At 32.9% G+C, this 16296-nt stretch overlaps 1 protein-coding gene across 1 annotated transcript; it reads right to left on the reverse strand.

The window, feature by feature from the left end:
• Positions 1 to 12482: 12482 nt before the first annotated feature.
• LOC101264781 (leucine-rich repeat receptor-like tyrosine-protein kinase PXC3) lies at positions 12483 to 16296 on the reverse strand. The gene is made up of 2 exons (XM_004250329.5): positions 13376 to 16296; positions 12483 to 13056 (listed from the first exon to the last, which is right to left on the reverse strand). The coding sequence occupies exons 1-2, from the start codon at positions 15924 to 15926 to the stop codon at positions 12749 to 12751; spliced, it is 2859 nt and encodes a 952-aa protein (XP_004250377.2). The 5' UTR covers positions 15927 to 16296; the 3' UTR covers positions 12483 to 12748.

A 16296-nucleotide genomic window follows, 5' to 3' on the forward strand; every position in this document is an offset into this window, starting at 1 on the left:
TGATGAAAATGTCCTCCATGAAAAATGAAGAAGTGGAAAAGATGATGTTAAAAAAGGAAGAAGTTGATATTCTGAGAACTCAAAGTTTTCTGAAGAGGAAGGTGTGTAAAAAAAATAAATCTTCTTGGTTCCTCAATTGTTGATCTATTTATCTCGGAGGACTTGAGTTGTTTGTGTTATCAATCTTTCTGTTATGAAAAACTCAGGCTGGTGTTGGAAGCTATGACAGTTGCTCGTGTTAACTGGAATACTGAAATGGGTTGTTTAAAAGTCCAGCTTCTGAAACAACACTATCAGAGGGACCAGGTGCCAACAAAAAAAAGTAAAAAAAAATAATAATAAAAATTGGCAGCCCTAAAGGTTAAACATACAGGTTGGGCTGCACATCATGTTGTACGCTCAGAGAAGATTCTTGAAATCTTATGCCAGGGATATGCTCTACTAATTCTATTCTTTCAATCCCTTGCCTCTAAATCATCCCTTCTCTTCCTACCTCTCTATGTCAGTCCTCATTTATTTCTTGGGCATTGTTCTGGTTTTCATCTGTAATCATACATGCAATGCTTTGATGACTGATCTTTTGTTTATGGATATTAAATGTCTTGTTTCTACTGACTTGTCTCATTACTTTATGCCTTTTTACTCATGCTCTGTGTTGCCCAAGTGGCCATGAATTTGCAAGAACTATATTTCTGTCAACTTGGTTTACTGCTTTAACCCTTTTTTATGATGTCAAAAGGGGGAAAGTTGTTAAGTAAGGTATGAGATCAATAGTGTTATAACTATTTGAAGAAGACATGGTCACATCGATAGGAGGAATCAATGGTAGCTACTTGAAGAGATATGGTCATGCTGACAGGGGAAATAAATGCTTGCTACCTGACGAGGACCTGGTCCTGTTGATAGGGGGAAGAAGATGTTTGTCATCACCAAAAGGGGGAAGATGATATGTTGATGTTTTGATGATTTGACAAACTTTAGGGATGATTAAACTTAAGCTACCCCAAGAATTCTTTTTGATAGGGGGAACTGATGAATAAGTATGTCATCATCAAAAAGGAGGAAAATGCTATGTTGATATTTTGATGAGTTGACAAACTTCGAGATGATGAAACTCAAGTTACCCTAAGAATTCTTTTTGATAGGGGGAACTGGTGAATAAGTATGTTATCATCAAAAAGGGGGAAAATGTTAGTTCGAAGTTGAGTTAAGATGATAGCTCGAACTTGATATGAAGTTTTGATGATTTAACAAAGTTATCGATCTAACAAGGAACCAAATCCTTGTTATTGGAACTGCTGACAATAAGATGAATGATAAAATCAGTGTGAGGTATATTTGTGACAATAAGATGAATGATAAAATCAGTGTGAGGTATATTTGTGTGCTATCATCAAAAAGGGGAAAATGTTATATTCTAGGTGTTTTGATGATCCTCACAAATGCGGGGACCTGGTTCCTGGCAGAGTGCTCTCGTCCAGATACAAATGGGGTACAATCATAAAAGCTGTCATGTCAGGTGGTAGGTTAAAAGTGTAGTATCCTACACCTATAATAAGAGTGGATGAGATTGTATGTTTCAGTATCTCACAAATGCAGGGACCTGGTACCAACAGAGTTTCCTCCATCAAATACATAATTGGTTACAGCTGTAAAGTTGTCACGTCAGAGGTTGGTAAGGCGTCAGTGTACTACACAAATCAGAATGGAGGAGGGTGTTTGTCCGATGATAATAACTCTTTATGTTTGATACTTTAAGCATGAAAAACACCATATTATATTCATTCATCCAAAGAAGAAAGTCAGCCAGCAAGCCTTTTCAAGAACTAATATAGAAGTTTGCAAGGGACCTGGTTCCCGCAAGCAAGGGACCTGGTTCCCGCAAGCAAGGGACCTGGTACCTGCAAGACTTCGACGTGAAAAGGACGAAAAAACAGCTGTCATCTCTGATGCGGTAGGTGCACAACTTTTCCAACAACAGGCCTTCAGCCAATGGGATGACTTTAACGAATTTGTGGGAAATTATATTATCTCTTTCCAACAAACACAAAAAAAAAGACTTGACAAATTAAGCTTGGATTTTCTCTGAAAATTCACAAGCTATAACAGAAGGCCATCTTCAAGGAAGAACACTGTTCAACTCAACAGAAGGACCTAATAGAGTAAAGAAGAATCTTTGTTGTATTTAGAGCTTTGTGTCTATGTACTTACATTGTAAATATGTTCCTAATCTATAAAGGATTCAGATATTTGTTTTGGGTTTGTAAAAGTCTAAATCAGTTAAGGTTAACTGATTTAGTGGGCAACATTGGTTTGTTGCTTAGTCAAATTCTAAGTCATCTAGAGTTAGGTGGTTTAGTGGGTGGTGTTGTATCCGCTTAGGCTCTTCAAGTAATAGGTAGATTACTTGATCTGAGATTAATAACTTTTTCTCACATTGATTGTAACCGGATTTCGCTTTTGCTTGAGAAGATTAGTGAAGACGGTTGTAAATCCTGTGCAACAGGTCGTGGTTTTACTCCCTTGAGCAAGGAGGTTTCCACGTAAACTGCTTGTGTTGTGTTCTTTATATTATTTAATCTTCCGCACTGTTCTTGTTGTGTCAAGGGACTTGGTTCGTTGACTGGTAGTGGTCGCACATATTCTAACAACATTTCACATTTCCTCGTAAATTTAAAAAATAATGAAGTTACAATGGTTCATCAACTTATAAGACACCATTGAATCTCTTCATCTTCATTTTTCTTCTCTTCATGTTCATTTTTTCTATCTTTCTTTAATTTTTTTGTTAATGAGTTGGATTCACTTGTACAGAATCACATCGACTTTTTGTCTTGTAAGATATTCCATTGATTGTCATGACTGCAGTGATAAAGCTAGAAGTCCTTCTTGTCCTTGTGTAAAAGACTCTCTTTTTTCAAGAATCCAATTAAGTTTACCGTCTCAACTTCTATAAAATGATTTTTGTTTAAAAATCAAACCAAAATTTTATTAAGAACATATCAACTTACATAAAAATAATTAATTGCATATAAGTAACAATGATTTATTACCTGAAAATTGATATCACTTGAAACAGTTCAATCTGTGTTGCTTCACTTACTGCATCATCACTATGAAATATTAGCGTCATTTCTTAATTGTATGTTCATAAAAAAAATTCAAATTTTAAAAATTTATTAGTAGTTTAAATATTCAACAATTTAGATGAGTTCAAATAAAGACAAATAAAACATTGAGCATAACAAACTCATATAAAAAAAAATAATAAAGATAACATGATTACATGAGAAAGTATAATATATAATATAGGAAAATGGAGAATATGCTAATAGAAGATAAAAACGTTACAAATTAAGTGATCCAAGAAGTGACCTTTTGATATGTTTAACCTAACTAGCTAACACCTTAATATGAGTATTTTTTTTAAAAAAAAAATAATGAGAATGGTTTAAAGAGCATAATAAAAGTAGGTAACTTAAAAGGCTAAATCATTATTGCTTTATTTTTAAAATTATTTATTCCAATGCATATATACTTTTTTATCTAGTAAAATTTTATCTAGAAATTAATTATGAATTCTTTCACTCTTCCACCTTCCGAGGATATTAAATAGTTTTTAGTGCATTCAGCTTATCAATAATGAAGGACGGTAAATTTGCACTTTCAAAGATGAATTTGATTTTTATTTGTCACGACTCAAATCCGGGCCGCGACTGGCACCCACACTTACCCTCCTATGTGAGCGAACCAACTAATCTAAACCTTAACATTTCAATGTAGTATCAACATAAAGTAATGCGGAAGACTTAAACTCATTAATAAAATCAATAACTATTATTATCCCCAAAATCTGGAAGTCATCACCACAAGAACATCTATGATCAAAGTACTAAACTAAGAGTATTCTAAAAAGCTAAAACAAATAAAAGTTAGTCCATGCCGGAAGTTCAAGGCATCAAGACATGAAGGAGAAGATCCAGTCCAAGCTAGAAGCGTTAGCTCACCCTGAAGATCCGGTGTGACGAAGACTGGCTAGAATTACTGTTGAGTTGAAGACGACGACACGTTTGCTGCACTCCACAAATAACAAGAAGGAAAACATAAAAGTAGGGGTCAGTACAAAACACGGGTACTGAATAGATATCATCGGTCAACTCAAAATAGAAAACAATATATATCAAGTAATATCATAAAATCAACTATGATACTCAACATGTAGCAACAGCAAGTACTATATCATTAACAATTACCGTCAAGTTCACACATGAGGACTCAAACCTCAATACCATACTCATTTGGGAATTCGGTTCATTAGATTGAATATATTAACATCTTTCAAGATTCATTATCTTTATTCCCCTCGTGTCGGTACGTGACATTTCGCTCCTCAATATACTAACCTGGTGTCGGAACGTGACACTCCGATCCTCATATACTATCCTGGTACCGGAACGTGGCACCCGATCCATATTCTATCCTGGTGTCGGAACGTGACACCCGATCCATATTCTATCCTGGTACCGGAACGTGGCACTCGATCCATATACTATCCTGGTGTCGGAACGTGACACCCGATCCATATTCTATCCTGGTACCGGAACGTGACACCCGATCCATATACTATCCTGGTACCGGAACGTGGCACCCGATCCCCTAATCTCACTACTTTCATTCATCAAGCCTTCTTTTATACCAAGGCATCATCATTAACAGAGTAGATTAGGGTTTCTTTTCAAGATTTGGGATTTAATAGCTTCATCATGCTTATTTATTCATAATTACATAATCACATCATTCATACGAGCATACAATTAAGCATATAGAAGGTTCACAATACTACTAACACATATCATTCGCTATTAAGAGTTTACTACGAATAGCATGAAAACCAAACCTACCTCCACCGAAGATTCGTGATGAAGCAAGCAAATTTTCCCAAAAGCTTTGTGTTTTTCCCCTTCTCGATCGTCTCTCTCTCTATCGATTCCCTTCTCTCTCTTTCTGTTCTTTTCTTTTTCTTATTCCAACCCTCTTTCTTTTACCCTAATTAGTATATAATTAAGAATAAAAGGTGGCAATAATGACCCACTAATTAACTTAAGGTTACCTCTTTTAACCCCCCAAGTAATTAGACTTATTAACATTAACCCACTAACTTTATAATTAAAGCAGGAATAGTCAAAAACGTCCCTTTAAAACTTAACCAGAATTCTGACTTCAACTGGGATTACGCAACCTGTGACGGCCCGTCGCGCCTGTGACGGCCCGTCGCGCCTGTGACGGCCCGTCGCGCCTGCGACGGTCCGTCATGCAGGTTCGTCAAAGACTCGATTTCCTTAAGGAGTCTGTGACGGCCCGTCGTACCTACGACGGTCCGTCCTGCACTTCCGTCATGACGTTCAGAGAATCGTTCCATGTACCAAATTCTCAAGAGTTGAAGTGTTTTGAAACGGTGGATCACGACGGTTCGTCGTGCCTGTGACGGTCCGTCCTGCAGGTCCGTCAAGAGTTCAGAGAGTCGATTTCAGCACTCAAATTTCAGAATTTCTAAGTGTTTTGGGACGAGACACCCTCGACGGTCCGTCGTGCCCATGACGTTCCGTCGTGGGTTCCATCGTCTCAGCCTGTTTTTCCAGAAATAAAATCTGCTGCTCAAAACGACTAAACAGGTCGTTACATTATTATGTTATTAATTTCAGTAAGTATAATATAATAATATCATATGAACTAATATTTAAAAATAATTAACTATTATAGGGATACAATGGTAATTCAACTTTAGATTTTGGAACTTTACACTTATAATAATACTAGTTCTCTGAACGTGCATCGCACGTTTGTCCCTTAATTGATATTAGAAATTTTAATTTATATAGCTAAGTTCAAATCTAAATCCTTTTATATGTAAGTTTAACATAAGAATATAACTCTGCGCAAAATATAACATGAAAATCTTGTGTTAGATATTGGAGGTTTAATATATTAAATACTTCATGAAAAATAAAAATTTAATTTTATCATAGGAACTAATATATTATAATTACTAAACATAAGTTTTAATAATCAAAAAATAAATTTTCTATAAAAAAAGATAAGTATGAAGAAAAATATTACAAAATGTTTGGGCGGTATACCATCAATTTATAGAAAAAATTACAATTTCAAACGAAAAAAAAGAAGTAAATAAAGACATGACATCCATAAAAAAAGACATCACATTAAAATATATAGACAAAAATATTTTCATACTAATTGAATTATATTTTGTTAAAAGTAGACTTATTCTAGACAAAACATTACTTACTCTAGACGAAACATATCATATGTATAAAAAAACTATAATCATATAATAATAATAAATAAGACAAACAGTTGTATAGGTCTAAAATAATATATATATCAATGAATTTTAAAATAATATTATTCAATGTATCATTTAGTCATTTTTTTTTACTATACATCACTTTTTATTTTATTTTTACTTTTGCACTTATTTTGTACCTCTCTATAACATTTAAGTACATGAATTTTTTGAATATTTGAGATTACATATAAAAAGGAAAAAGTACAAATATGTTGGTTTAAAAAGATAAATGATTGTCAAACAATGAAAAAGACATAATTATTATTCTATGGGATTTAACATGTTTACCCTCAAAATAATTAATGATAATTACAAAATGTGATTAGCTTTACTATATATATCCTGAAAATAGAAGAAAGGATGAATACAAAATACAGTAATCAACTACAAAGTTATATTTAAAAACTCAAAACAATAGAGATGTGAAAAATAAATATGTATTTACAACTTCATATTGGAGTTTATTCATCTTGTAACTATCATAATTTACATATTTCTCAACAAAAAGAAGATGAATATGCATGAAATTTTAAAGAATACAAATAAATAAAATAGTAAGAATTCTTATAATTACAAACTGGTAATGAAAATTTTACAAGGGATGTAGACTGACCTACTGTAGTATGCAAGATGATTACAAACTTGAATAAAAGAAGGAATATATATATAATGTGGTGTGAGTGTGTTTGATAGACTCTTCATTATCCCTACTTATCTTGCAAATTAAAGTTGAAAGGTTATTAGACTCTTCATCATCTACATTTAATTAGTACATGAATATATGATGCATTAAGATCTTATTTGATGCATGAATTAAAATATAACTTTTACTTAGTATTTAATTAATTAAATAGATATTAATATTAATTTATTTTAGGGGTAAAATAAGGGTAAAATGGTAATTCAAATTAAAATGATCGTGTTTACTAATTAAGTTGTTAATATTCCACCTCGAACGTCAAAAGATTGATTTCAATCTCCTTGAAGATTCCAACATGCCTTCTCTCATTGCAAGCTCGATTAGAAGTAGTAAAATTTTGTACACAATATATTTTGTTTTTGTAAGCAACAAAAAAATATATAAGTAATAAAGTTCTTAGTGTTATAAAATGAAGCTAAAACTAATAATACTGAAAGATAAAACCAACAGAAATATAGTGACAGTTAGAGATGATTTTTTTTTGTTTTTCCAAGTGGGCAAAAGTCTCTTCATAATGTATAAAATGACACCATTTTTAGGATATGATTAAGTAAAATCAAAGAGTGTTTTAAATATGACATTAATTTCTTGAGAATGTAAAAAAGATTATATAAGTGTGGAAGATTAATGAGGAAATAGTCAAGGTGTATAGTATTAATACACATAATGAATAAAAATTAGACCTAGAAATTATTGACTTGCACTTTTAAACAATATATTTACAATAACTCTGTAGTATTTTATTTTGTAATATCTTGTATCTGATGGAGAAATGAAAACTTTTTTTAAGAGATTTTACTAATATTATAATTAATTATTTTTACAACACTTCGTTTTTGTATTTTATTGTATCAAAATAAGTGAATTATAAATATCATATTTCTGTAAATGAAGAAAATGTAATGAGATGATAAAGTGTTAAAGTATATATTTAGTGAAAGCTTTATTAAGAAGACAAACATACAAATATCAATCTGAAAATTCAATTCTATATTGAGTTTTGAAGTGCATATCAAATGACAAATAGTTTAAGTGATTTATCATTATCATATAGTTATTACATGTACCTATTTATTCTTAAATATTTTTTCTTTAAATATTTTATTGGAGTCATTGCTTAGAATTAAAATTGTTGAGATATTGCTAGAAATTAAAATTAAAAACTGATCTATAATTTTAATTCATCTGAAAATTTGTAGTGGTAATTTCAATTTTATATATAACCATAGATTTTATAACATTCGATTTGATATAGAGAAAAAATAGTAATCCAATGGAGAATTAAAGTAAGCATTATGAGGAGCATTAAAATAGAAATTCAATCAATTATCAAATTAAAAATTTAAGGAGCAGAAAATTAAATAACATGCAGAGAAAAAAATTATACTTATTATTAAATTAGTATAATATTTAACTATAGTATATGGGCAAACGACAAAATAATAATCCAACTTTGAGATTTTGATCTTCCCATTTATTATCATAGGAATTGTTTTAGATTGAAGGGCAAAATGACTATTCTTTCAACTTCTCAACTTTGGGTATTTAATATTTAATTAATTAGATATTTTATAATATTTTAATTTAGTATAGGGGTAATATGTTAATCCAACTTTGCACTTTAAGCCTTTCCACTTGTTATATATATATATATATATATATATATATGAGTGCTGTAAAAAAATAAAAATATATTCGTTATTACAAAAATTATCGAATCACACCTTGTTTTGAGGTGTTCGAATGATATTTAGTCATTCTTTATATATCCATTTTTCACATATTAATTAATGAAAATATATGAATTCAATGCATTCTCTATTTCATATACAATATTTTACTACGCACTTCTTGTCCTTTTTTCTTTTGCACTCTTACTTCAATGTCTTTACATCGATATATTAATCAAAACAATCTAGCTAGAATAATTTATATGATAAAAGTTGTGGAAATATAGAGAAATTGATAACTAACTTACCATCTCTCTATCTGTAACGACCCTTTTGGTCGTTTCGAGGTCTAAAGCCTTGTGTTTCATAAAATAATTTTCAATGGGTTCTAATTGGGTTTGGACTATTCATAATATAATTATGAAATTAGGGGGGTAGTTTTAATAATTAAGTTAGTTGGTGGTTAAAGGAAATAATAATAAAATAAATAAGGGGTCACTTTTACCCCATTATATTATTAAGGTATACAATTAGGGTGATAACTGATCCGTAGAAAGGAGAAAAAAATGATAGGAAGGGGAGCCGCACGATTGTCAAAAACGGATTGAAGAAGCAATTCAAGTAGAAACGTTTCTCCTTCGGCTTTCAATATTAGGGTGCAATAATAGGGATAGATTATTATATGGTATGTTTTAAGAAGAAAGATGTGATGATTGGTCAAATTATAAGCAAAAACAATTAATATTTGAAGATTAGGATGCTGGAACGGTCGCCTATGTTATATATTATATAGATGTGGAATTAGACGGTGAATTCTGTACAGATTAGGTGCAATTATTCTTGTTAGTTGTGGAAAAAGGGGAATGTGTGTTTCTTTCTATTTTTGGATAGACTCAATGCCATGTAATTCTTTTATATTGTTTGGGATATTGATTTCTTTCAATTGAAGTAATGATTGGCTAATCATTAACTAATGTCATGATGAATGCATTTCTGCAGTATATGGTTGCCATTGGTTTCCGCAACCAGTGGCTTAATTTTAAGTTACTATTCACCATCATCATATAAGTAGAGTTTTAGTATATTGTGATAGGTAATTAAATATTTGTAGTATTGAATTACTTAAATTTCATTGAAATTATGCTAATTGAAAGAACTAAGGCTTATCCTTAGGTTTAAACTTTAAGAAAGTGATTATAGGATTAGGTGAATTGATGGGTATAGACTAGATACAGAATAATCGGAATGTTTATGGCCTTGTGAACATACACCTTGTGTGATATATACTTGATAAATTGGAAGGGTTCGGAAGCAATAAGGAAAGGAAAAGTGTTGGAGAAGTAGTTGCTTGACTCGGTTCTTCAGGGGAGATAGGTTATGGTTTATTTCTATGTGATAGATAAACTCTAAATAGCGACTGATATGTATTGAGTGATATTGTAAAGTTTCCTATGTACTTGATTGTGTGGTTGTATGTTTTGATTGTGTGGTTTGTGGTTGACATAAAAATTATGAGAGTGTTGAATTTCTAATCCTGAACCATCTCTAATAAAATAACGCCTTGAAAAAAGAAGGCTTGCTGAAATAAAATAATGAGATAATTGGATCGGAGTGTCACGTTCTGACACGGTATTATGGGATCGGAGTGTTATGCTCCTACACGGTATTATGGGATCGGAGTGTCACGTTCCGACACAATAACACTAAAGGCAAAGAATCTTGAAGTAACTTAATATACTTAATCTCAAGGAACCTATTTTCTAAATGGATATGGTGTGGAGGCATGAGTCCTCATAGGTGTGCTTGATGTTGTGATTGATGGTGTACCTATTATGGTGTTGTTGTCAATGGTTCATGTGCTTGTTGTTTGCCACCTGTTAAGTATTGTAGTTGATCTTATATTATTATTTAATGTATATTGATTTCTATTTTGAGTTGGCCGATGATACCTACTCAGTACGTGTTCCTTGTACTGATCCTTACTTGTATCTTCTTCTTGTTCTTTTGTAGAGTGCAGCAAGTGTACCATCGACTTCGACTCGCCCTCAGCTCTAGTCAGTCTCCAGCACATCAGAGTTCAGGGTGAGCTATCAGAGTTTAGGGTGAGCTATTATTTCTAGCTCGTGCTGTAGTCTCTCATTCACGTTCTGATGTCTTTGAATTTCAGACATGGATCATCTTTTTACTTATTTTGTTTTCTTAAATACTCTTAGACTTGGTAATTTGAGGATAGATGTTCTTGATGTGATGACTTCCAGATTTTGGGGATAATAAGTGTTAACTTTAGAAGCTTATTTAATTGGTTACATTAATAAGTTTTGGATCTTCCGCATTATTTTTGTCATTCATAGTTGAACGATTGGTAAGTGTTGGGGTTTAGATTTGTTGGTTCGCTCACCTAGTAGGTTAAGTGTGGGTGTCACTCACGACTCGTTTTGGGTCGTGACACTATCATTCTTGCAAGCCGTTAAGACCTTCAAAATCCAACCACATAGATAGAAATTAACCGTAAATCTATGGAAGGAAGCAAATCAAATAGATTGTTTGAGTGTGTCGATAAGAAAAAGAAGAAAAAATACATAAAGCCAAACAAAAATCAACAATGAATAGAGATATTGACAATTAAAAAGTACAACAAACATATTATCAGAGTAACGATTAATTGCAACAAATAAATTTTTACAAACGAATAGTCTATACAAAAGAGATGCAACTACAAACACGTCAAATAACTAAATAGATTGCCTAAAAAGGAAGGGGTGAAAGAGTTGGAGGAACTTATAAAGAGAAAAAACTCTTGAAAATTTGATTATTTTTTCTCTTAACTTTTGAACTTTTATAATATGATGCAACTTTAGAGAAGCTCTTAGAAGACAAATACAATTGAAGTTAATATGAAAATATATAATACTTGTAACTGATAAGAAATTAAATATATTATTAATTAAGATTTAATGAAATTTATTAAATAAGATTGAGTATGATTAGTTTTTTAAATAATTAATAAAGAAAAATCTGAAAAAAGAAGATGTAAAAATGATTAAAGGTATAGAAATTTATATAAATGACATATTAAGTTGTTTAAAAAATTGAAGCAATATTATTAATTACAAGAAATTAATTAATATATTTTTAATAATGTTATATGACTAATCTCATCCTTAAAGGGCATAAAATTTTAATTTTTGATAGGTATTTTGGTAAATCTAACTTTGTACAAAAAAAAAAAGCTTTCTCATTTTTAATATAATATGATATATATTATAAGATAAATTTAATTAATTTACCAAGTATATAATTCATTGTTAGTTTGCGCTAATTATAACAGAAAGAAAATTGAAAGTTCAACGATCGCAAGCTTCCATTGTAAGTATTTTTTGAAGCAAATACTTAGCATCTAATATAATGTTATGAATGTAATTCATCTAAAGAATTGTATAACTTTACCCGGTAGGAGTAAAGGAGGTACACTTAAATGATCATTTTAACTGTTACAAAACTTTTGATTTCCTTTTGTCATTTAATTACAAATGTTCATTGTATCTTAGATGAATTCATGTCATAGATGGTAAATTCTTTCTTTTTAGAATATTAATTTTTTATTATAATCAATATGTAGTGTTTAATAGAAAATACAATAGTTTTTATTTATAAATAATGTACATTTACATTTTTGTTTAAAAATATTATGATATTATAAGGACATTTTTGTAATTCAACTTTTGAAGTAGAGGCTACCCACTTATAATATAATATGATATGATATATATATGATTACACATGAACAAGAAAAATGGACTATGTTACACTGAGAACTAACATCATATTCAAAGTTATGTAGCTACTATCATCATATATCTATATGTTTACATTAATATAATATGTATAAACTGACAAAACTGGCATATTCTGCATAGCTCACAACACCTTCACCACTTACAGCTCCTCCCCAAAAGAAAAAGAAGAAAACAATCTTGGCTGTTTTCTCCTTAACTTTCCTTTGACGTACGATTACCTTGCATGGAGAAGCACTCGAAGCACACTCTTCATCTTTGGCCGGCCTTCTGGTGATACACTGACACAAGCTAGAGCCAATTTGAGGACTGCTAACATCTGGCTCCTAACGTTGAGCGATGCCTTAGAAATGCTAGAATCCAGAATGTGATCCCACTTGCTGTGCTTCTCAGAGTTGCTCAGCACTGACTTGGCTAACTCGGTTCCCTGACTAACTGCAGGCCTTCCTGTCAACAATTCCAGCAGAACGACCCCAAAGCTATATACATTTCCAGCCATTGTGACTCTCATTGTGTATGCATATTCTGTAACACAAAAAGGAAATGCATTACTAAATATATGCTCAACTTGAGGCTTCTCATGTTACATTTTAATCCACCCCTCCCCCTCGAAGCTATACTGACAGACTGTTTCACTTTAGATATCGAAAGACAGTTCAACACCGTTTATAATGAAGTCTTAAGTTTGAAAACAACAATAACTATATGAAGATTAAACACAAAAAGATGAGTTAAAAGCATGGTACGGCGGTTAGGACAGGAAACGTTACATTACCAATAAGGAGTACAAATCAATGTTGAGGGATCTTAAAATTTAACCATTAACCAAGTTATAGTTCATTACCTGGAGGAATATAACCGACAGAACCAGCAACAGCAGAAAAGCTGCCTGTGCTCTTCGAAGGATCCATCACCTTGTAGAGTTCAATGTCTCCTATCTGAGCCTCATTCTGGGACTTCAAGAGAATGCTCTTGCTGGAAAGGTCGAGGAGGAGGATTGGACCCTTGTCACATCCATGAAGAAAAGCTAAACCCTGAGCTACTCCAATAGCTATGCTGTAGCGACTTGCCCAATCTAACGAGTAGCCCAAGCTACCACGAAGAACATCATATAACGAGCCAATGGGGGCAAATTCGTAGAAGAGGTAAGCACTATCAGCAGCCAAAAGATAGCCTAGTGGAATCATGACATTCGAATTATTCAGCTTTCCAATATTTCTTAACTCTTCCCCAAATAGTTCATGGCTTCCCAACTGAAATATTTTGTCACTCCAATTAAGCTTCTTGACAAAATAGGTTGTACCCGACGGCATAACAGCTTTATAGTAGGTTGAAAATCTTGTCTTGAACACAACATTTGAGGGCTCAGACACTGCTACCATGGCCTTTGTGAAGTCTATATTTGACTTGTGAATGCTGTTTGCAGTTAAAACCTTTCCCTGAACGACAGGGGATTGAGAAATTTGTACTCCTGAGTGAAAATGTTCATCATTGATCCTGTAATATCTTCTAGAGATTGAAATAGCAATCACCACGAAAATGGCAATTGTTGCTACACCTGCAATTGGGACAACAACTGCAACAACTATTGATTTTCTCTTTTTTGCAGCAGCTTGTGGTGGAGCAACTGGTGAAGGATAGATCAGAACCCCATTTCCATCTGTATCAACAATGACAAAACTTCCAAACTTTGGAACAACTCCAGACAGTTGATTGTTTGAAAGCACCAACCTAGTCAAGCCTTTCATTCCGGCCAGGTACTCTGGAATCTGACCCGAGAACCTGTTGTAAGAGAGATCCAAAACTTCCAATGAAGTCAATCTAGAAAAACTACTTGGTATAGGTCCTTGAAAAAGATTGTGACTCAGATTCAAAGCAATCTGTAAACTCAATGGCATATCAGGAATAGGCCCACTGAGTTGGTTCCCTCCAAGTTGGAGTTCTAACAGCACATTTAAGTTACTAATGTCAACCGGAATTCGACCGCTTAGTTTATTCCCCTGCAAATTCAAGTTTGTGAGACTTCTCAAACTTGATAATGAACTTGGTATGGAACCAGTCAACGAATTCGAGCTGAAATTGAGTTTCTGCAATCTGTTCAACTGTGAGATATTACTTGGGATTTCTCCAACTAGGTTATTGGATTGAAGACTCAGTACCTGAAGATTAGACATATCACCCAACTCAACAGGAATTACACCACTCAGCTTATTCTGAGCTAAGTTCAAAAGGGCCAACTTTTGGCACTTCCCCAATTCAGAAGGAATTGGTCCAGTTAACTGGTTGTTGTCCAGTTCCAAGTAGGTCAAACTTTGAAGGCTTTCAAAAGAAGCAGATGGAAATGACCCATTCAAAGCATTTTGCCCCAATCTCAACCTGATCAGATTTATCGACATGTTTGAAGGAACAGGTCCCTCTAACTTATTGGAAGTGAGATCAACAAACTGCAAGTTCATTGGGAATAAGAGGTCCTGAGGAATTGTACCATTTAATGTGTTAAAACTGAGGTCCAAATTCCTCAGGTATGTGGTTATACCAAAGGGTATATTTCCAACAAAATAATTCTGATTCGCAGCAAAACGCGTCAGCGTTGTGATATTCCTAAGGGATTGTGGGATGGTGCCACTCAATTTATTGGCTGACAAGATCAAGACTTGCAATTTGGAAAGTTCACCTATTCTATCAGGTATTACACCAGATAGTTTGTTTAGAGAAAGGTCAATCAAAGTTAAGTTGCCAAAGTTCACAATTTGAGTGGGGAATTCACCTTGAAAAGCATTTGCAGAAAGATGAAGCTCCTCCAGAAGATTAAATTTTCCAAGACTGGTTGGAACTGAACCATTAAACCTGTTAGAGCTAAGGTTCAAACTCTTGAGTGAATTCAATCCATTCAACTGCAAGTCAACTTTTCCCTTCAAGCTATTATAAGAAAAGTCTAAAGACTCCAACTTTCCAAAACCAGTGAAAGTAGGCAAAAAACCCTCCAATCTATTCCCACTAAAGTTCAACAATTTCAACCCACTAATTCCCCCACAAACAGTGATGAACTCATTTGGGATAGAGCTCAAAAAGTTCAGGGAAACATCAAGAGACTCCAAAGTACCAATTTGACAAATAAAAGGCAAGAATTCAGAGCTAGAAATAGAGAACAATGAAAAGGTAACTTTGGTAAGGGAAGAATTATCAGAATTACATGAAACCCCTTTCCAAGAACATGGGGTTGAAGCTTTATCAGTTCCATTCCATACAAAAGAATCACCAGTATCATTCTGAAACAGATCATAGACACTTCTCATGACATTAATTTGATTTGTGGGCAATTGGGAAAACACAATTTGAAGAGAAAAAGACAAGAATATAGTAATAACTATATGGGGAGCATACCTTAAGGTCATTTTTTATTTGTTTTTGGCTTTGACAGTCAGAAAGCTGAAAACTTCAAGAAAATGATAAGGGGTTTCAAGAAAATCTATGTACAAGACTTGCATATACTCTCTGAGCTCAGGTGAAATAAGGGGAGGGAACAAAGGAACAAATGTTGTATTTCATATGCATAGAGAAATTAAAAAAATGAAGAAAAAGGAGTTGAGCACTTGGTTGTGGTGGTAGGGGGTGGGTGTGGGGTTGAGTGAGGGGGGGGGGGGGGGTTGACTGGACTTTACTATTTTTTGTATGAAAAATAAAAAAGTAGACTAGACTAGTGAGGTTGTGTGTGGATGTACCACCAAAGAATGTGACGGAGAGAGACTGTTTCTTTTTTTAATT

Source organism: Solanum lycopersicum, chromosome 11 (genome assembly GCF_036512215.1).
Source record: "Solanum lycopersicum chromosome 11, SLM_r2.1".
In the NCBI taxonomy this organism is placed as follows: Eukaryota; Viridiplantae; Streptophyta; class Magnoliopsida; order Solanales; family Solanaceae; genus Solanum; species Solanum lycopersicum.

Coding starts and splice junctions, on each gene's coding strand:
- LOC101264781 (XM_004250329.5), bottom strand. CDS start 15,926: ATGACCTTAAGGTATGCTCCCCATATAGTTATTACTATATTCTTGTCT. Junction 13,057..13,375: donor TGTCGGTTATATTCCTCCAG/GTAATGAACTAT, acceptor TTTGTGTTACAG/AATATGCATACACAATGAGA.